This window comes from Acromyrmex echinatior, chromosome 3, assembly GCF_024713525.1.
Source record: "Acromyrmex echinatior isolate Ae372 chromosome 3, ASM2471352v2, whole genome shotgun sequence".
Classification (NCBI taxonomy): Eukaryota; Metazoa; Arthropoda; class Insecta; order Hymenoptera; family Formicidae; genus Acromyrmex; species Acromyrmex echinatior.
In genome coordinates, this window is record NC_141854.1 from 2982363 (window position 1) to 3006462 (window position 24100).

Consider the following 24100-nt stretch of genomic DNA (forward strand, 5'->3'; position numbering starts at 1 on the left):
GAGAGTTAAACAAGCTTTCCAGATTTACAAGCCTTTCCTCCGACAGTTTTCTCTCTCGCTCTAACTGCCGTGGTCCGACGAATTTCTGAGCTCGTCGGACTCCGCCCACTCTCAAGGGTGATTCCAGAGGTAAGAGGAGCTCGGAGGCAATACGAAAGGGCGAAGTCGATTTATTCTAGCGGGGAGTCGAGGAGGTCCTTAGCCCCGAATCCTCGTAGGATCCCTTTCACGAAGTACGCGAGATACGTACAGGGAACGTCTCGGGTATATACCGTCTCTACGCGAGGAAACCCGAGAAAAACGCCTCACACACGAAAATTCTTCCCATACCTGCGATCCTGTAAGCTTCCTCTTCTGGAAAAAAAGGGTCGAACGAGAGTGCAAACGGCGCTCGCCGGTCGATGAAAGACAAGACGAACAAACGCTTCCGAACTCTATGAGAAGAGGAGATCTTTTTCTCGAAGGATATAGACGATCGGATTAAACGATTCTGATCCACCAGTGATATCTCGTTCTGATCAGTTCGTGTGTGTAACGCAAAATAAGATGCCTCGAGGAAACGAAGATCAAAGTATCGCTCGTCAGACAATGCTTTTGTATCATATCCAGCTTATAAGGTGTTTCCTTCTGAGATGCTTCTGGTTTGAATGTCCCAAAAGAAAAATTTAATAACGCGGCAAACGAGAAGGTACAAGGTAAACAATTTGAAAGGGAATATTAGCCCAAAAGAAAAAAGGATATCTGTAATTGTGTTGGGTTTAGCTCAAAGTATGTGTTAATAATTGTGCGATAAATTTTATTTTCTAAGTTTGTTTACTTTAAAGGAAAGAGAATTGCAAATTTATTTAAGAGTATAAAAATTTGGAAAAATAATTTGCATAATCTGCCTTGTTTGTGTAACAAAATGTACCATTAAATAAAAAAATATGTAACAAATGTCTAGAATAAACTCGGATAAAATAGTCATGATTTTTTTAAATGCAAAAAATGTACCTGTATTTTTGTTATTTTTTAATTTTGTGTGTGTGTGTGTGTGTGTGTGTGTGTGTGTGTGTGTGTGTGCGCGTGTGTGTTTGATATACATCAATGAAAGTAATGAATAGTATAACGTATGCATTAGCCATCTTATCTGACTTACAAGGAAAAGATGACCATTACGGACATCAGTTAATCATACACATTAAAGATACATGTAAAATTTTGTAAAATGATAAATAGAACTTATAATTTCATATATTTAATACAAATTTATATACATATGCGTATAACTTAATGTTAGTTATAATTATAAATATGTACATAATTGATATTGCATAATAATAACAGAAAAATTATAATTCTTTTTGAACTAAGGAAATCAAATAAAAATTCTATAATTTAAAAAAAGAAAACGATATATATGAGTGTGTGTGATTGATGGTTATCTTTTCTGAATTGTCGATCGAAAGATGGCCGTAGTATTCATAAATAAATAGTGAAAATAAAAGTATAAATTATAAGTTACAATTTACGTACCTTTATTATGTATATAACGATTATAATAGACTGACTGTAATTTATTTGACGTTATAGAAGCGTTCATTGAACATATACAAAATTTTGTAGACAATCCAAAGTAAAAATATTACGTAATGTTCATAATATTGTTATTTCGAATAGTGTACGCATATAAACTACTGTAAATATTGATTATCTTTGAGAATGACTACAAAAATTCACTTTAGCAATTATTTGAGAAAATACAGTTTATCGCTATTTTTTCCGCGTATGAACATAATATTCAAATTTACCCTAATATGTACAAATCTGAAAGATAATTATTATATAACATTATTATCGAGGTGCTTGGTTACATGATGAAGCTTCTGAAAAACAATTTTTTTAATTTAGTTTTATTTGACAACATTTCTAGCATATAACGCTAGTTTCACACATGTTGCGAAAAATATAAAGTATACAAATAATCGTTAAATATTCAGTTAACTTTCAATTTTTATTTTACTGTATTTTTAGCCACACAACACATATAATTTACAGATAAAATAACGTAAAAAAGAAGAATATGTAAGAATATTAATTGGGAACAATTTACTGTCGTTTGTTAAACAGAAATAATTATGGATAAAAGGAAAAACATGATATATATATATATAAATCAAATAGTTATGTATCCTCCTTAAGTTTGGAAACACCCTACGTTTTACAGGTTTGTAAATAATGATTTAATTAAAAAAAGACGAAATAAAAGTACATACACACATACATTATCTATATTTCGTCTTTTTCAATTACAGATTTAATAACATTAAATCTTTAATGAAATTAAAATATGAAATTAAATCTTTAATTGCTATTAAAATATGAAATTTTAATTAAAATACGATTCACACGAAATTTGATTCTTCGGGGTTATTTTATAATCTTTACGAAGTCTGAAATCAACTTGCGACTCAAATAGTTTACTACTTTTATAGAAACCGTTAAACTACAATTAAATGACCTGTGTATATATTATACAATACAACGAATACAAATACGCCGCTGCAAAACAAGTGACAATACAGGGTGTTAATTAAGTATGTTGCCATACTCAAAGAGCGATTCTTTGATTTATTTCAAGTACAAAAGTCCATATAAACATGTGTCCTAAACGACTTAGTTTCCGAAATAAAAAAATTTAAACGTGTAGTAATAATCTGTTTATTTGAAAGAAATATAGCTTGAACTAGTCAAAAACAAAAAAAAACAAACAAAAACAGGCTTCAGTTCTTCTGATGAAATAAAACAATTAGATGAATTGTTAAAAATGTTCACCTTGTCCCATTCATCGAGCCTTCTTCTCAAAAATTAACGTACACGCTCAAAGATACCAGGTGTGTTACGTATTGCCTCGCATGAAGCAACTATTCGATTTCTCAAATCATTCTCATTCTCAATTGGGGTGATATAAACCAATGATTTCAGATGCTCCCAAAGGAAATAATCTAAAGGATTTAAGTCTGGTAATCTAGGAGTCTATTTTGTGACTTGATTTTGACTTCGTCACTTTGTTTATGGTAACTCACATGAAGCAAGGCATATTTATGCAGGAAAATATCGCAATTTACCGTTTCGTCAAACATTTGCGAACATTCACCTGTATTTCGAAAACTAAGCGTTTAGGACACATGTTTATATGGACTTTTTTACTTGAAATAAACCAAAGAATCGCTCTGTTGAATATGACGATATACTTAACTCTGTATACATATAAATAAGATTAAAGCGCGAAATTCAATTTTGAATGCTTCGATGCTGTGAAATGATTGCCCAACATATTTTCGGCATATACAAGCTTATAGGTGTTTTAGATAAATGTTTATCATTTAGACGTCTTATGAAGTATTTAAACCAAAAACATGTATAGTTTGCTGTCAAACTTATGAGGGTACTGTACATTAAATAATAATAAATTGTAAAAAAATTTTTTTACGCGCATTAATAATCACGTTAGCTCATCACGGCTATTTCGTTTCACACACACACACACACACACACACACACACACACACACACACACAAATTTTTTTGAAATTCTAAGCCTTGATTAATTCAAGGCGATATACGAATAAGAAATAAATTGTGAACGAAAATACAGGAAATAGATAAAATAGAACAGAGAAGTATTTAATCGCGAATACTTCATTCATCTCACGTTTAAACGAGGCCTCATAAACGAAACTGAAAGAAAAGCGAAAAGTGAGGACGGAAAATAAAAGAGCGAAAAGGGGAGTCAGTGACTTAATACACAAAAGCACCCCGTTGACTCCTCCCTCTTAGCTGGGAACGATTCTGTAGACGGGGTTACATTTTCTTTCTTGCGTGCCGTACGTGACAAGTATGAACACACATCAAATTCATAGAATTCGTGCAACTCACTAAGCGAAAACGTGCCGCTGGAGAGGCGAATCGAGATGTATTTTCGCAAAAATTATTGCAGTAAACCTGAATCGCGACGTAAATTAATTAATTTTTATACGTTTATGGGAACAGCATATCAGAAACATAAAGATGATGTATTATATTCATATTAAAATATCTTTTATATGTGAAAGGGTAAACGGATGAAGAAAATTGAGAAAATTATATATAAAACAAATTAATTTAATTAAATTATACATATGTATAAGTATCAATTTGTAAATAATAAATAATTTGAATCTGTTTTCGTAATATATTATAAAGAGATAATCATTAAAATAAATTTTTATAAATAATACATATTTAGAAATGCTATAAAATATAAATATTTTATATACACTCTAAATTTCTTGCAGTGAAATCTCATTTCAAGAGAATGAAAATACAACCACTCTTGAAAAAAAGTGAAAATATTTCACTTCTTGAAAAAAAAGTGACAATTTTCGAGAATGAAAACTCTTTTTAGAATGAAAACTGTCACTCTTTTTCAAGAAGTTTGTATATGTGCGAAGGATGATTGTATTTTCACTTTTTTGAAATGAGATTTCACTACAAGAAATTTAGAGTGTAAGTATGTACAAAATTATTTTTTATAAAAATTCCTTAAATAGAAATATAACTTTTTTTTAAATAAGACACATAACTTTTAAAAAAATATGATGTAGGGAAAAGTATGGAAATTATCGCACTTAAAAGAAAATTCCGAAGGAAATTCATTGCTGTAGTGTGATTTTTGAAATTAATATGAACACGGAAATACAAACTATAAACATTCTTCTAACGATATGCATTCTCATACAATATTAAACAATTTTTGATTTAATAATGTTGTATTTAGCAAAAGTAAAAGAAATAAAAACAAAAAATTTTTTCATTCGTTAGGTAATTATGCGCGTGGGTTAGGTAATTGTGCGCAAAGCAAAAATCGTAAGAAATTAATATAAAATTAATAAATTAAATATTTCTTAGAAAATGTTTCGTGGAATGTTGATAAAATAATGAAAAAATATATTGTATTATTATGCAAATGTCAATACAAAATTAATATCAATTTTGAAAAAATAATACAAAAATTGGAAAAATTAATTATTTAAACAAAAATCGCATATGTTCTCAACGTCATCAGCTTCACTACATTCTTCATGGACTTATTCAGAACACACGTAGCATTAAAGAATCACTCAATTGACACAAACTAAAAGTAACATAATGTTAATGTTATAATTTCGCGTCCTACAATGTTATTCCTAAGAAACGCACATAAGTCAACAAAAATCAAAATGAGTTTATTTTAATACTTAAAATTAGTAAACAGTCAAATTTTGTAAGCAAAAATCATTATTTTTACATCAAAGTACATCATTTCTCTCGACTTGGGGGTGTTACTTGGGCTGTTATATAACACTATGTGTTATATTACATTTATATATTGTGAAATACGAAATTACAACATTGATATCATGTTACTTTTAGTTAGTTGACTTGGCAGAATTCCATATCTTTCGAATTCTTCTCAAATAATATACTTTTCATTGGGAGAAAATGAGAAATTGATTTGATAAGAAAAACAATTACTTAAAAACTTTTTAACTTAATTCAAAGAATAATATTTCAAAAGATGCACACAATAAAGTACTTTAATAAGGTACACAATTAAATAAATAAAATAAGAATCCGGATTTACCATCTTATCTTCAAAATGTCAAAATTATTATCAAAATATGTAATTTTATTTTTCTCACTTTTGCCGTCAATTACATTTTCAAATTATATAACTTATAGTTATATTTGAAAAGAATTACATCTAGTTTAGAAATTTCGCCGCAGTAAAGGCTTCTTTATTTATTGGAAAAGCTAAACCAAAATGCGCACAATTTATCCCTTATATAATATATAAATTGTATATGTATATTATATGTATATCTTAAAAAATATGCATATTAATTAATCACTGCTTCGAAAAATTTCCATAATAGCAGTTGATATAACTGGAAATAGGCGCTTTAGGGACTCAAAGAGAGATGCGATTGGTCGGCGTAAATGGGAGGCAAGGAAGATGTCCTTGGATGCATCAAGGGGACCATTATCGAGGGATGAAAGCACAGAGAGGGTTCGCGCTATCTTTCGAGACACCCTGTGCATAATTTATCACCAGACTGGATCAAGTTTGGCCGTGCGTATCGAGAAGTCTAACCACAATGCATAAATTGGGACGAACGAATGATAATAATATGCCATCGTCAAACCTACAGTCAGAACAAAATGTAAATGCATCTTCCATTACCAGAAGAATATTCAAGTAATGTTAGCAAAAGATCGCAAAATTAAAATAACCTGAGAAAAAGATATAGCTTATCTTAAAAGCTTCGTGAAACTAAAAAAAAAACAAGTTACATTAAAACTCAGTCTGATTAAATTAGCCCGATTAAAATAATGAAATAATAAATATAACGAATAATTAATATAACGAAAAAGCTACGATAATATAGACTCTTAATAAACCTTCCATGTCCATTAAACCAATATTAAAGCAATAAAATATTTTGCACTTTGCGAATCGCTGCGATTTTGGAAGAAATAAAAGATAAACCGTTACATCGTAAAACGTTATAAAAAGGTGTAAAAAATCGCGACAAGGTTCAAAAAATGTGAAATTCGACCGACATATAAAATTGAAACTGATTGTAATTTTAATAATACCTCGATAATAAAACATGGGACTTTGTAGAAAATAGATAATTTTTATTATTCTATAATTTTCTCTGATTTATAGAATTAAAATTCTTTGGAATAGAATTAAAAATCCAAATATTTTTATCCATTTGTTTCAATTATATAATAATTAGTTACAAAAAAATATTAAATTTTCTTATTTCTATATACACGCATTTATATATATTTTTATTACTTAATATTAATTCAAATACAGACAATTTTCTTTTCAAATATCTTTTACTTTCTCATAATAATTTTCAATAAAAATTCTAACAAAATATTAAAATTATAATAAAAATAATTATTATTTTTCAATAAAATTGTATTTTAATTTATTTTTCGTTAAATACAAACCGTTTATATCAATTTTGGGGATACTTTATATTTGTGACCAAGACTGTATTTCTTGATGAGTTACAACAGAAAAATGTTAACTATAGAATTTCGTCCACGAGGTTTCTATTCTTTTAAGTTTAATCATCCCGGAAGAGAAAAAGATTCATTTAAGAAAAAAAATCTTTCAATGGCTGTTAATCCTATTCCTTCAAGTCGGTCTCGGCGGCAAATATCGAAACAGAGAGTCGTGTTCCTGGATCCCTTGAATGTGATTACACATGGAAGAAGGAAAGGACGAAGAGATAGAGGGAGAGGGAAGATTAGGACGCTTGTCTTGATTTAGTAATAACAAGGCACGGTAGTAGAGATGTGCGAGTGACTACATGAAGTTCGCGAAGACGAAGACGACGACAGCCGGACGGAAGGGAGACGAGACTGAAGCGGCACAAGATGAGAAAGCAAGTTCTCAAAGTAACTGAGTACACGATGAAGGTACTAATCAGAGGGTCCCGCGTCTGTTTCGCAATATGCTGAAATGCTGAGAAGACTATTCCTTTAACAGACTACGTGAAATCTACCGAAATCTTCATGAAATGGTATGTATAAAAAATGATTCAGGCGAATCGTTAGGTTTAAACTTACGTACATTCTCTTATCTGTCACCTACCATAATAAAGATTTCATCCAAAAAGTTTAAGATATATGAATAGTGTAACACATATTTATATTTTACAGTCAAAATACAAAAATGTAAATTCAAATTTTCCTAAAGCAGTCTCTTCCTTTTATATTAAATGCTTAATTTAACACAAAAAATATTTTATGAAAATATTCAAGAATTTTGCAACACAATCAAAATAATTTCTGAAAAATTTACAGGATGACTCCTATTTTAAACATTTGTCTAACAGATTTTGGTCGCTTATATATACGTAAGTGCGACCACATAAAATAAATATTAAATCAAACATATTAATTAAGAAATCTGAATAGAATTTTAAAGAAAAGATTCTAGAAAATGCATTTTATTTATAGGAAATAATTAGAACATAGAACAGTCGAATCAGGTATAATAAACATAAATCGTGATGTAAGATTGAAAAACGTAATATATATACATAGCTTAGATGATAGAATAATAGAAACAATCATTTATGAAGACAAATTCGTCCAGCACGACACTACGTTGAAATTAACTAATTCGACATCCGACGTTGCGTATCGCGAGTTTCTCGAGGGTTAAAGGCCAACCCCGGGGATTTACAAGGACCTCTGACTGCACGAGAATGCAGCGTTTCAGAGAACGATCCACTGAATGGGATTCGAGTTCCGGTTTCTCGTTATATATAGTGACGATGTGACATGCAAGTACCGTATATAATGCCAACCCCGTGTATATACGCGCGTACGCTCGACCTACGTATTCAGCTCGACCTTTGATTGTCGAACTTCACCAGGTGCCAAATCCTACTTGACGAAATCATTAATGAAGAAGCTGCACCAACAAATCCATACGTTACCCAATACATTCGCACATTTATTTTCTCTTCGCGGTACCAACTTTTGGTTTATTCAGGCTGCTTTTGGATTAAATGTGTTTATAGATTACAAGCAGAACAATACATAAATAGTAATGGAATTTTGTTAAAATAAAATAAACATTTTGAAATAATAATGCAACAAGAAAAAATACTTAACAAAATTGTGAGAATCTGTAACTTGTAGATTCAATATCTTTTATTTAAAAAAATCTGTTAGATGACATATTCAGATTTTACCTTTACATAAACAATTAAATAATCATTTTAATTAAGAATCAATTTTAATGATTGTGGAAAGTAATATGATTAATCTAACCCAAACAAATATAATGTCATTAAAGAATAAGAAGCTTATTGGATTGCACATGTGAAAACACAATCAATAGGAAATAGGAACTAAAAGCCCATAACGGTCGAAACTGAATCTTTAATGCTTAAACATGAGAATTTGTATTAGGTGTTGCGGTTAGTTTTGAGAGTTCACTAACAGATAACTGTAGCTATAGATCTACTAAAGATATTTTGAAATTGGATGCGTTATATCATAGCTTGGACATTTCTACAAATAATTTGACACAGGTTCTGCATTCGTAAACATAAGCATATTTTTTAGTGATTGAAAATGGAACGTTATAAAGATTTTCGTCATCTACTACTTTACTGCTTTGATTCGAAGAAAAAGGCTGCTCACCGATTCATCTCAGGAATTTATTCTGAGTCTGCTTCATCAGTTAAAACGTGTGAGTTCTGATATCGACGACGTAAAAGCGATGATTTTTACTTGAAAGATAAAGAACGTTTAGGTCAACCAAAAAAGTTCGAAGATGCCAAATTGCAGACATTGGATGAAAATTCAACTCAAACGCTTAAAGAATTAGCTGAAGCATTAAATCTTGATAAATCAACCATTTCTAATCGTTTACGTGCAAGAAAGATTCAAAAAGAAGGCAAATAAATTCCGCATGAAATTGTCTGAATTGGCTATTCAAAATCGTTTAATCATTTATGCTTCATTGCTTTCTCGTCACAAAAAGAAGCAGTTTTTGAATCAAATAATAATCGGCGATGAAAAATGGATCTACTATGATAATCCTAAGCATAAAAAATCCTGGGTAAATCCAGGCCAACGTCGACATCGATTTCAAAATGCAATATTCACAGAAGTAAGGTTTTGTTGTGCATTTAGAAGGGACATAAAAGGCGTCGTGTATTATGAGCTGCTAAAACCAAATCAAACAATCACTGTTGAGCGTTATCAACAACAATTAATCGATTTGAATCGTTCTTTAAATCAAAAACGTCCAATAACAGCTCAAAGAAAACGCAAAGTGATTTTGTTGCACGATAATGCTCGACCACACGTTGCAAAAACAGACACGTTAACAGCATTTCAATGGGAAATCTTACCGCTGCGGCTTACATGCCGCGTATTCATCGGACTGTGCTTCTTTGAATTATTATTTATTTTAATTGATGTAGTACAGCCTTGTTGATCAGCCTTGTTGATCTTCAAAATAAAAATCGAGGAATCTACTTACTGCCAGAAAAGTGGGAAAAAGTTGTAGCTAGCGGTGGAAAATATTTTTAATAAAATATAATTTAACATTTCCCTAAAATAAACGTGTTTCTTTTTGCAAAAAGTCCCTCAAAATTAACTGAAACACCTATATATACTATATATATGTGCGTATGTATATATATGCATATACATATATCATATTTATTTGAATTGCACGCCGAATTTTTTTAAACTTAAAAACAGTCAAAAAAATATGCTTGCCACATAATATAACTAAAATTATAGTTACTTGAATTATTTTTGGTAATTTCAACTAGTTTATAATTATAATAACTATAATTGTAGTCCTTTTAGATTGCCAATTATATACATTTGTTGCTAGAACTATACAATTACTGTTATTATTATTGTAACAGTAATAATCATAATTATAGTAATATATAATTATAATTACAAATACCAAGCACTTTTCTCTCAGTGTAAAAAGCCAACTCTTAGTTAGTCTACTATCCTCATCCGTTCACTTTTTTAAAAACATTAACAATATACGATAACAGAGATACATAAACAAAAAAAATCTGTTGGTCTTTATTAAGTAAGAACATTTACTATCTAAGTAGAAATCAAATATTTCAGACGATCATATAGTAAAACAAAAACTTTGAGAATAAAAATATTTATTTAGATGTACGATTTTTTAAAATTGTAACTTCTATCATAGATATGTTCGCAACAAAATGTTACAGATTTAACGGCAGTCGCTGCTGCGTGCTCAGACACGTTTACGCATGTCTCTCGGGTTTTGTTTTTAATGTAGCCTCGATTATTCCACTTACCCCTATATTCAACTGATCCCGGTCTCCTCTACTCTAGAATGATTGTTGAATATAAATAAGATATACAGCAGCCTTATTCTGAAACTCTTAAGTTTCGTTATCGTTATCGTCGTTGTGCAGTTTTTTTTACCATAATATAAAAGCTGCGGTGTTATAACGGTGTTGCAACGGTGTTATAACGATTACGAAACTTGCGTTGAGTGTTATAGAATAGCCCTGCAGGAATAAATTCGCGAAACTCTCTCTTCGCGAAATGTAAGCAGGAAAAGAGATGCTTTGCGGAGTAAATTTTGCGGAAGTTCTCAGACAACCCTAAATACATAATGCTTACCACTTATGACAGCTAAAATATGCTTAGGTATATTCTTAAACTTTCATCAATACGTAATCTGGAAATAGCATTGTAAAATATGTTATACTTAACAACTTAAAATAAATTCTGTCAGTGAAGTATTTGCGGAAAGAACGGTTTTGTTCCAGCATTTAAAAATGTGTAGCGAAATATAAATCTAAAAATAATTTTGTTTAACTTTAGACCAATCAAAATAATTATGTAGGATCCTTAAACTGGTTATTAAAATATTAAAGCTTTGGTAGCATTATTATAAATGTCAATTAAAATTATTTTAAAATCTGTTTCTAAATTCTTAAATACTTCAGCAAAACCGTTTTTGCCGTGATAATATAAATTTTACAAGCATAAAGTTATACATAAAAATATTTTTAATAAATTAAAAAAATAAACTATAAATTATAAGCAATAATATTAATTTTTTAAATATTTTTGTAACAAAAATTTAATATTTATATCTTTGATATAAATTAGATATAATAAATCAATGTATGATATAGTTAAAAAATATATTTATTAATATTTCTTAATATATTTATAAATATCAATATGTTTATTAATATTTAATGATAATATCAATTGTGTGAACATTTCTTATATCGTGTTGGCACGAGAAAGTCTTAGATCGGAGGAAAGTGGCTCTCGCTGTGTGTGTCGAAGATAATACGCTTTTTTAAGTAATGGTCGGAGTTCACACTCCGAGGGAATTACAGGTAGAAAAAAGAAACTAAAAGCTCGAGATACGATGGCGGAAGGACACGAGGGAATGAAGCGATTCCGAAACACGAAATATCCGTTGTCTCATGCTTGTTACCTTCGTTTTATTCTTTTTATCTGTTGCTCCGAATCGATTTCGCGGAGCACAAATTAGGAATGGAACATGAGATTGGACAATTGTAAACCATTAATTAAACATATAGAATGGGATTAAAGATATCTATCGCGCGGACCATCTACTACTTTATCATCTACTATTAGTTGTGTACATTTCCGGCAACATGGAATATTTCTCACATGATAGTACAAGAAATTCTATTCAAATATTTTGCTACCGTAAAGAAAAAGCTTAGCCGCTCGTAAAGTCGCGTAACTTGCAAGTTTAACGCTTTCATGACAGCTCAGGTGATTTTATGTGTTTGCGCTGTTACGAAGCAGAAGCCATTTGCGTGTCTTCATGTATTTTATTTTGCCAAGAGCTAAAAGCAATCGATGTATTCTTTATATGTTTGCTATTTGTATCAATATCCAGAGAAATAAGATACCCCAAACATCTTTATTGATATGATATTTTTTTATTTGTGTATTATTTTAAAATATCATTACATTAAATTCATTGTGAGTATTCAAGCAAACCTATTCCTAGTTTTGAACGTTGTAAAGCCCGTGTCATACTACGTATTGAAGATTAAGGATTGCAAATTGAAAATTAGAAATTCAGAACGAAATGGGTTAAAATTAAAATTATCTTATTGATCGAATTCTAATCTTTAATTCGCAATCTTCAGTCTCCAACGCATAGTAACATAAGTTTAACGGATATCGTGCATAAATGAAATTCAATTGTCGCTAAACCGAGTAAAATTAAGTAGAAATATTGCCGAGTAAAACTATTCGATATACACATTCACAGATTACGGGACTGAATTCGTGCAACTCATGATTCTCTTGATAAAAAATATGTGCGTATAATATTATGTTATTGTGTGTTTATGCCGAATGGAACATTGAGCACCTCGGATGTTCATATCAACGCGTGACGTGTCGCAAGCACAGCAATTCGTACGGTGACACGTCAGCAGGAATGGTTTTTTTCTATCAACTAGATGGACTGAGAGAGAATTGCCGATGGATCCCGTAGCACGTATAAGAGGTGATTCCGAATAATCTTCAACGTTATTTGCAACGATCCGCGATCGCGGGCGGAAGTTTGTAGTCTTCAAAGCGTTCTCGTATATGTTCGTGTCAGTCAACGGAGTATAAACTTTCTAATCGAATTAGAGGTCGGCGCTCCCTTTACCGTGGCATTTTACTCAGCGATCAAACAGGTTCTTTGATATGCGAATTTGAAGATTCGTAAAGACAAAAGGATTGCAAAGTAATTACAACGAGCGAAGAATAGTTTTCAAGAAAATATTACTAAACTTTTGAAATTATGTTATTAACAAATTTCGCGAATGACTTAACCGAAATTCACAAAAATACAGAATAACGCGAAAATTCACAATTGCAGTTTCTTACTCGAGAAGAATTTAAAATGATCTATAAAATTATGCAAAAGCAATTAATATTTCCGTACGAGTACCATAAATATTCGAAATGCAATACTAAGTGTACAAATAAGTTTCCGCTGTTTTTATCAAAAATTAAGCATTTATTGTGAAAGAATGATACATAATGTTTTATTGATGTAAGTCAAAATGTAAGTGCAAGTTCTTTTTGCGTTTGGCACGAATCTTCATTCAATAATGCTTCCAATTTCGCGTCTTCGTACACTTTCGGCCTTCCGCTACGTTCTTTGTCTTCGACGTCAAATTCACCGTTCTTAAATTTTTGAAACCATTCACGACAACTTCTCTCACTTAAGACAGCCTCACCATATGCTTCTACAAGCAATCGATGAGCCTCAGCTGCAGATTTCTTCAAATTAAAGAAGTAAATCAAAAGTTCCCGCAAATGACGCTTATTCGGCTCAAAACTCGGCATTTTCGCACAAAAAAAAATATATGATGCTGATACAAAATCGTTAGTATTTCAAGGTTATGTTGTTGACAGATGTCCAACCTTATAATGTTTTACATCAGACAATTTTAACCATAGCTCGCTAGTGGCGCCATCTTTTGTCAAATGACGGAAACTTATTTGTACACCTAATAAAATTTATAATTATTCAATTATAAGTGGAAATTAGGTCGATAAGTCGAATAAGAGAAAACTATCTATTCACAATCCTCAAATATTGATAAATCTCGGTGCTTGATAATATTCGTGTGTATTTATAATAAATAAATTTTGTTTACGATCATTATAATTTATGGTATTATTTCCAGCTTCATGATTGCTTTTTAAATCCGATAAACCGAACCGGCGCGCAGTTTATAGAACTAAAAAAATATATTTGCAAATTTGCGCATAAATATTATTTAGAACCAAGATTCGCTTCGACTAAAAATAGAATTCTTTCTCTTATTCGATTCATAATTATTCCTTCATAAATACATATATTATGCAGAATTTGACAACGTATTCTATGAGAACCACTGATATAGTGTCTGAAGAGAGCAGAACCGACAAAACGCGCATTACGGAAAACAAATATGTAACAGCAACAGTGTAAATCCGTCTCATGCTTTATGATACTGTCGCGTGGGCGCAGAGGTGAGAGCGAAACAGCCGTAGGATGGATAAATCCAGGGGAATCGGAGAGGCTTTTAAAGAAAAATGTACTCACCGCCATGTCCTCGCTCCTGTAAGCCGTGAGGGTCTGCTCGTCCTGCAGGAGGACGCAGTAACAAGGTTCCCAGCATGCCTCGCTGGCAGCCTCACCAACGCAGCATTCGGCTTCTGCAAAAGAGAAAGATGGTCCCTCATGAATAACCCAGGCAAATAGAAGACGGCACCAACGACACCATTGTGCGTGTCGTCGTCCTATGAGAGAGTAAAGTCACCGGTCAAGAGAGTGACTCGCAAGGATAATAAACCGGGCGCGTCAATTATCCTCCTGAGAAAGTCAAGAGAAATCATCGGTAATGACTGATCGGACGTGTATCCTCCCGCCAGCAGAGGTATCGATTGCTTTTCCATAATTGCATCGCGTTCAATTGCGGTTATGATTTACAGAAATAACATGCGTTGGAAAAGACGTTGGAACAATGTAACTATCTCACGCGTTGCAAATTGAAGAGTGAAAGAACGGTACAATAACCTTCAGACGTTCGCGTGATTCAGAATGGAAGAAAATAATATTGAAGAATAGAGCAATAATTCCAATTTACTTTCCGACGTCTTTATAATTAATAATAATTGCAGTCAAAATATACAGATATAAATTAAAAGTCGAAGGCACTTACGTGAAGAATAAAATTCTTTTCTATTTATTCGGATGTCAAATCAATCTTCTCTTTAACTGTATATCAGTCAGGAATGATCGATGTCTTTACAGGTTGAAACAATTGGCATTCCGCAAAGTTTATCTTAGCAGTATCTATATTTGAGTGATAGTTCCGCTACATCCTGTACTCTGGCTATGATTTATGACGTACGTACATAACTGCCTAAGATTTATGCACAGACGTGTAACAACATTATCCAGAACATTTCTTACGTGATGGAAGCAAGAACGCATTACGGTTGGAAACGACCGATGTAACGAGCGAAACATTTCTCTGATAGCTTAGAAGGAATAGATTCTGCCATTAGAAAATTGTCGTTATCGTTCATTACACACGAGTACGCGATCAATATCTTTATGCGTAGACATTATTTAAGAGACTTTTTGAGTCGCGACTGTTGGTTGTACATTTCATGACAAGCACTAATACGCCTTATTTACGAGGTGCTGCACACGTATGCAGCTTCCTGCACTCCGATAATTTCACAAGAAATGCCTGCGTTTTTCTCATACACCGCGAAAAACATCGACTGCGAATCATGATTGTAATCGGAGTGCAGACAAAGCGTCGGGATATAACGATTTCAGTTCAGTACCGTCTGACGATTGGGATTGTTTTTGCGAGAAATGAAAGAAAGGATGATAAAAAAAAAAGCACAAAGGGAGAAACTGAAGTACAAAGCGATGAATTTAACAAAGAGTTTTTTAAATTTGATGATGCTACCGAAAATACACGCAAGTTGCAATTAATACATAATTAGAATTTAATATCGGAATAACGTAATACAAAAAACTAAATGTGCGATGTTAATTGTAATAAATATGACGGAAGGAATTCCTGACTGCCAGCTTTTTTATAAAAAGCAGTAACTTGAAAACGTCTTTAAAGACAAAGTTGCCAAGTCATCTCTCCCTACCTACTACAGAAAAACCGCGTGAACGTGATCGATATAAAATTATAAGGCACTCTATGGCGCCTCCATTTCCTTCTTCTTGCACTCCTAATATGCTGGAAAATATAATTTGGAGCAGTCGATTACATCAACCATTATCGAGCACTTGTCCCTACAGCAAGAAATCTTATGTTCAAAGCGTGAGAAAAAAGTTTTAAATGAATGACAAAGAGAATTATTATTTTTCAGAGATTGCGAAAAAAAATTAAAAACATATTTTATACATGTATGTTACATGTAATAAATTAGTCTGATATATATATATTCAGCATATTTGTAATAAAATTATAAGAAAATTCTTCAGATTGTCTTTATAATTTTATATTTGTTTTAAATTACACTTGTACTTAAAACAATTTTGCTTTATTATTCTCTTCTTTCCTTTATTATTTTCATTTTTTTATCATAGCATTTACTTTATTTCTCTCATTTTTATTAATATATAAAGTTGCAAGTTATTTTATATAAATTTTTAACCTCAACTGTATATAAGCTCAACAAAAATTGTTTAAAGAAAAGAATACTTGATTGTCGAATGCAATATCTTCTTACTAATCAGGTTAACAAATATCGATTTGTCAAGTAAAGTAAAATCCTCTTTTCTATGAACAGGTTAACCACATGATTACAAGAATATGTACAAAACAGCAATATATAAATAAAGGATGCGTAGAAATAACACGCAAGAAACTGATTTATATTTAAAGCAAACCACTAACAGTAGTAAACGCAATGAACAAAGATGAAGAGTAGGAATCTGGTATGACGATGGTCGCCATCCGTGTACAATATAATCGGCATGTGTTTCTTATGAGTAAGATGGTAACACGCTGACAATTTTATGACGATTATTTTATGCCGGCACGCTCTTGCTGGCACATTGCGCTTTGTTTGTGATAATTTTTAATGACATGCCCGCAAGTCATACCGACACATGATTACATACGACTGCCATTTCCTCTGTTCGAATATCAAGTTGTATGCTTCAATTTGTATTACGGCAACCAACGGTATTAGCGGTCTGGCATAAGTATAGATGTCTGTGGCCGAAGAGAAGCCCATGCGGCTGACGAGCAGTGCCGCTGGTGATACCGTTAAATTCTGCGGTACCACCCGTTTAGACAAACGTAGGCGTTAATTGCAATCATAGTTACGTACGCGAAATACATCGTGGAATAATGTTAACAATAATATCAGAAAATTATGAATCCCTATCATAAAGAAGAATCTAACAGACACGAAACTCAGTGATTTTTTTATCGGATAAAGTATTAGGTGTACAAATAAGTTTCCGCCGTTTGACAAAAGACGGCGCCACTAGCGAGCTATGGTTAAAATTGTCTGATGTAAAACATTATATCGTAAGGTTGGACATCTGTCAACGACATAATCTTGAAATATTAGCGATTTTGTATCAGCATCATATATTTTTTTTTGTGCGAAAATGCAGAGTTTTGAGCCGAATAAGCGTCATTTGCGGGAACTTTTGATTTACTTCTTTAATTTGAAGAAATGCTTTGAATCTGCAGCTGAGCCTCATCGATTGCTTGTAGAAGCATATGGTGAGGCTGCCTTAAGTGAGAGAAGTTGTCGTGAATGGTTTCAAAAATTTAAGAACGGTGAATTTGACGTCGAAGACAAAGAACGTAGCGGAAGGCCGAAAGTGTACGAAGACGCGGAATTGGAAGCATTATTGAATGAAGATTCGTGCCAAAAAGAACTTGCACTTACATTAGGAGTGACTCAACAAGCAATTTCACATCAATAAATGCTTAATTTTGGATAAAAAACGGCGGAAACTTATTTGTACATCTAATACATTTTTTGATAAAAAGAAATAATCAATCTTAACCAATTGAGGATAGTCAATTTTTATTAAATTGTGTATGTGATAGATTTTTTATCTCACTGCGTTTTCAAATAGCAATAGGTTTGAACTTATAATCTAGGTCGGATTAATGATATCACATGCTCTACTTTTGTTTCCGATTGATCTTCTATGAGATCATGGTATTTTCGGATTATATATATTTTATATAACTGACCTAGATTAGATACTAATTACACTCGCAAAAATGTTATTAAATAGCAAAGACCATCGTAAAATTCTAAAGGAGATTATATTTTTCTTTTACTTCCATGGGTATTTTTTCTTCAAGAAAGTTACGCAGTTTATGATTTATCTCCATATCTTGTTATATCGTTAAATATTAATGTTTTGTGAACATTGCAATTTACTTCATCAGGACAAGTATAAGATTATATGTAAATCGCGTAACTTCCTCCAAAAGAGATTCTTATTTCAAATCCTCTTATACGTATATTATATTTAATATCTTCGATATACAAGTTTTGAGACACAACACTATTTTTTTTTTATATAAAACTTACAACAGCTAGTGATACATAAATCAAGCGCATCCTCTAGTAAATAACTAAATAAGTACCGCACCCTTTCAATGGCATCATCTTACTTTACTACCCCGCGTTTCTGATTTCGAGAATATTAAAAAATATATCGCCGTGCGAAAGCTACCCCTATTCTCGCGGGTACCGTCGCAAAAAGTTCCTAAATGATTAGTCTCGCTTGGCACTAAATTTTTCGTTACTTCCCGCCGCCGCGCTTTTTCCATAATGGACGCCGCGCGCACGAGATATCGCATTACTTTTATATCCAGCGAAATTGTTCACCCTCTGAGCACTCGCGGCACTTTACAGTTCTCGCAAAACTTTCGTATCGTTCGATCTTTTTTTTTTCTTCCCAAGTACACCGTTCACTGGCCACAGCGAAGCTCTTCGTAGTTGGTTTTCTATTACTTCTTTCTCTCTCGTCGAATCTCGAAAGATACAACGTTGAACTAAAGGTTGTAATCAACGAAACAATGTTTGCACTTATACTGGTACTTAACAAGTAATTCCGAAACAGTTCGATATGCATACGATCACGTGTTAAAATAATTCTATTAAAAATTTATTCTAAAATTAATCCGCTTATATTTTACAATAAATCGTTTTTGCTTTCCACAAATTTATCTTTTAATAATTTTAGATTGTTATTGGAGTTCGTTTTTATATTATAGTTTCCGTTAATAGATAGAGATGGCTCACTGAAATGAATTAATTTGTAAAAAAATTTTTTGTAATTACATCATATTGTTTTTCTGAGGATAGCTCGAAAATGAGACGACAAGTACAGTGAAAATAAAAAGTATTTGTACAAGGATATTTTTTATAAAAAAAGTCTTATTTGTAGAAAATAAACATTAATTAGCAATTTTCTACAATGAATACATTCTGTTTTAATACATACAAATGAGTTTCGCATGTATTTCTGATATTATAAGCTAAATTTCTCGACTGTACGAATACTTTTTGAGCATCCAAACAATAGAATTTTTAATTTCCGCTTATTTTTTAGATGATATATTTTCTACAATTAATACACATCTTTTTGGTATATATAATTTTAAGAAACATACAGCCTATTTTATTCTTTATAAATAAATTGTTAATTATATAGCAAGAAATTATCATCGATTAAACGTCAATTTGACGTCGATTCGACGTCAAATTGAAATTATCGTTTAGATATCGATTTGACATCAATTCGATGACTCATTCCTTCGCTGGATAATATTTAATTTTTTAAAATAAAATTTTTTTAAAAAATACTTTTTCTGTACGAATACTTTTTTTGTACTCACTGTATGTGTATACATGTGTGTGCGTGCGTGAGTGCGTGCGTGTGTAAAATTTATGTAAGTACATAATAAAAAAGAATACAATTTTTTTGTGACTATTCAGATTCGTTTTATTTCAATACTTCCTTATGTATTAGGTGTTGGAATTAATTCGTAGCGTTTTTTAATGAAAGAATGTTATTTATTTCACATGAGTATTAAAAAATACATTAATGAAAGTACTTCCCATCTCTTGTAAAACGCTACGAATTAATTCCAACACCTAATATATTTTTCCTGATTGAAACAAAAAGTTATCGTAAAAATAATGCTAATCAAAAGAAAAATTGATATATTAAAATAAAGTTAATAAAATTCTGGTTTACATCATTACAAAATTGCTAATTATGCTTCAATCATTTAAAAACTAATTCAAAGTTGGATCAACAATTCTAAATTAATTTCTACTGATTAAAGTATAACTGACAGCGATTTCGTAACAGTGTGAATAAGGATTTTATTCTTTATTTCAATGTACTAATTTTTCTTGAAGAATAACGTCATTATTATGATAATATTTGATTTCCATGAAGAAAAATACGTTAAAAAAATGTAAACATAAAACAATTCCTAAACGGTAACGAAAAAGTGAAAGTTGTACCTTCTCAAAATAAAGTTTTCTATCTAATATAAGAATTAATATTTTACATCACAAAATTAAAAGACAAACAACTAAGCAAATTAAGATGTACGTTTAAAAAAATAATTTATTCCAACAAAAATGTTGAGAGAAACGTGATGTCTCGATCTACCTCGTCTTCCTCAAATAAACAATATTAACAAATAAATAAAAAGTTAAGTGAATATAAAATATAAAGAAGGAGTTATACTAAACTAACACGAAATTCAGAACATCACAATTGAACATATCCGCAATTTTAAACTATAATAAATACTTTACATTTTGATAAATATTTTACATTTTATTTATAGTATATCTTATATAACATATCTTTAAAGATCAGATGGCTAAATATTTTTATATGGAAAAAACTAGAATGTTAGTCAAAATATTTCCATATTTTTATTAATAAGAAAGGATTTATAGTTACTTAATCCCATTTGTATTATTTTTATGCCATTTTATTATGTTTTTTTTTCTTTATATCTGTTTCTTTAAGCTATTCAATAGTTAAATTCTAAATTTCAAGTCAAAAATTCTATTAGAACGCACTCTCGTTCTTTACTTTTCACAAAGTTAACAGAAAATATCTTGTCCCTTCGTTTGATACATTCCGGGCGAGTTGCCGGGAAATGGAAGTTTCAACTATTACTAAATTTCAAATATCAATTCTTATTTCTGTTGTCGGAAATTCTCAAACTTGTCGATACTTTCCTGCGAGGAAAGGTATCGCATTTTTACTCGACAAAATCTCTACAAAAAAGATTTCGAGACGCATCGAAAAATAAATTTCATAAAATTATACCGCATTAAATCTTTGGCTACTACAAAGTACAAGCATCCGGATAATTTTTCGACGCATATCCTCAACATTCTTATGAATGCACGTATGCTAAGTCTCGTCGCGAGGCCTCCGGCATGTATATGGCGCACAATGGACAATGCTGCGCCGATATTGTGAGAGGCGATTCAAACCATTGCTCCAGCGATTACGATGACGATTAGGATTTAAACTCCGACAGAAAGCTTCGCCGCTCTTTGGCGGTTGATCGATCCCGCACCACTGCTCGACGCGTCCTTGAATTCTGAACAATCGATGCGTGCGCTGCGTCAATCGACAAAGCGGCTGAGTATGGTGAAGAGTATGGGATGCGTGGAAAAGCTTTTTATATATATGTGTGTGTGTGTGTGTGTGTGTGTGTGAATTTTAAATGGTAAATGGATCTCAAATTAAATCTCAAAACACTAAGTCTTACATCAAATACGTTAAAGAAAGCCAAAGATCGGTCAAAGTTGGATGTTACAAATAATATATGTTCTTTTATTAAATCAATTTATTCCAGATATATTAAGTTTTACAAATTATCAATATTTGTAATGTTCTTAATTTTTCATGCGCAAAAAGATTGTTATTTATGCGTAATACATAAAATCTTCGTACAAAATAAAAGCATTCGTTCATTTACTAGTAAATTGGTAAGCATAATATTTGTATGTACTGTAAAACATAAAGATGTTTACTTTTCCGAAAGACGGATTATTATATTGATAAAAAAATTGATAAAAAAAGATATAGTTATTTAATTTATTAGAAAAATAAATATCCTACAAAATTCTCAAATTAAATTAAGAAGCTTTTATAGGCGTTATTTAATAATTAGAACTAAATATTAATTAAAGCAACTAATATATGAACAATTTACAGGTATTAATGCAATTTACAATTTATTAAAAAATTCGATATCATAGCAAAGAATAACTGTACTATTGCATATATTAATTGAATTAATATTTAATCATAATTTATCTGTTATTATCATATTTGTCTGATCGTAGCAACATAATATTATATCACAACATAATATTGTATACATTCCATTAATTTTAAATAAAGTTTAACTGTAGTACCATTTCTAACAAAATTAATCAATTAAAAACGCAACTCTGGTGATGAACAAACAATTGACAAGGAAATGTTTAATAACTTGTATCGCTACTTTACTAAAACGCCCTACACAAGAATTCGATTTCATCGACTACAACATGGAATCACATGGTACAAAGTTTCTTCCGGAAACAACGTCGACGACGACTAGATACTTAGAAGTTCAGCAAACTTTGAGATAGTTCCAGTGGAACGAACTGTATACCGCGAGGGAAGAAGAAGCAGAAGATAACGAAATTCACGAGACACCAGGTAACCAAGAGAAGAAGAAAAAGAAAATGACGAAGAGACCAAGGACATAGCTACACATCTAGAAATAGAATTAACGATGGACACAGAAGAGACAGTCGGCAACGAGAAACATCTATCGTTCTAACAAGCAACAGAGTTCTCTGTGAATTTTCTAAGTATGAAATTTATATGTATTCTTTCATGATATTTTTTAAGGATGTTTCGTAGATATTTCAAAATGCAATAATAAAAATTACAGATTATTCTAAATTACATTTAAAAGTAGCGCAACAAATTTTTTTTATGATTATCTGGATTATAAATTATTTTAATAATATAAGTAATAATATTTTTTTAAATCTGTGCTCTAATAGAAATGTATTATAAAATAAATGACAAAAATCTCAATTTCTTAATATAAATTCTTTACGTATCCAAGATGATTTATGTAAAGTTACATTGCGATAGATGAACTAGTTGTCGAGTAAATAAACAAAATATTTATTTGTTTTAAATCTTTGTAACTAATATTGTTCAACATTTTAGAACTTTTTTCATGTTTCATAACATGTCACAGATGATTCTGATAGGTTTTTTCCTTAGTAGATTACGAATTCGTAAAGAAAAGTATTCCAGCACATCAGAATTTTGAGAGAAAACAAATTAAAGAGTAAAAAATATGTTTTTAACTATTTTGGAAGTTGTTTAAAAAAATGGGACACACACCATAGAAATTCGGGCATTAGATGGAATGAAAAATCGAATCTTAAAACATGATAAAATTTTTGTAGCACAGATTTTTTTAGAAGCGTACACCAACTACAGCGTGTACCATCTGCTGCACAATCATTTCATGTACATATGAATTATACATATATAAGAATTATATATTGACGATACGATGTTGGTCCTCAAAAAATCTGTGCTATAAAAAAGCTTTGTCATGTTACTAATTTATCTTTATTTTACGGTTGTAGCTTAAGATTCGAACTTTTATTCCAGCTAATGCTCAAATTTCAATATATATATATATAAAACATCTCATTTTTTTAAACAACTTAAAAAAACTGTTGAAAAAAACGTTTTTTGATTCTTCAACCTGATATCTTTCAAAAATCTAAATGCTAGAATATTTTTCTTTAAGGATTCGTAACTTACGCGAAAATATCTATTAGAATTACGTGCGACATATTATAAAACAAAATTCTTGTATAGTGTCAATGAATCGCAATAAAACTTTAC

The 24100-nt window shown here is 31.0% G+C and overlaps 1 protein-coding gene across 2 annotated transcripts in view; it reads right to left on the bottom strand.

The window, feature by feature from the left end:
- The window catches only part of LOC105144987 (uncharacterized), a 112322-nt gene that overhangs the window by 52678 nt on the left and 35544 nt on the right, over positions 1-24100 (bottom strand). For both annotated transcript variants that reach the window (XM_087404134.1, XM_011054274.2), the window contains exon 3: positions 14708-14820. In XM_087404134.1, coding sequence (XP_087260260.1) covers positions 14708-14820 — 113 coding nt within the window. The remainder of the gene's footprint in view (positions 1-14707; positions 14821-24100) is intronic.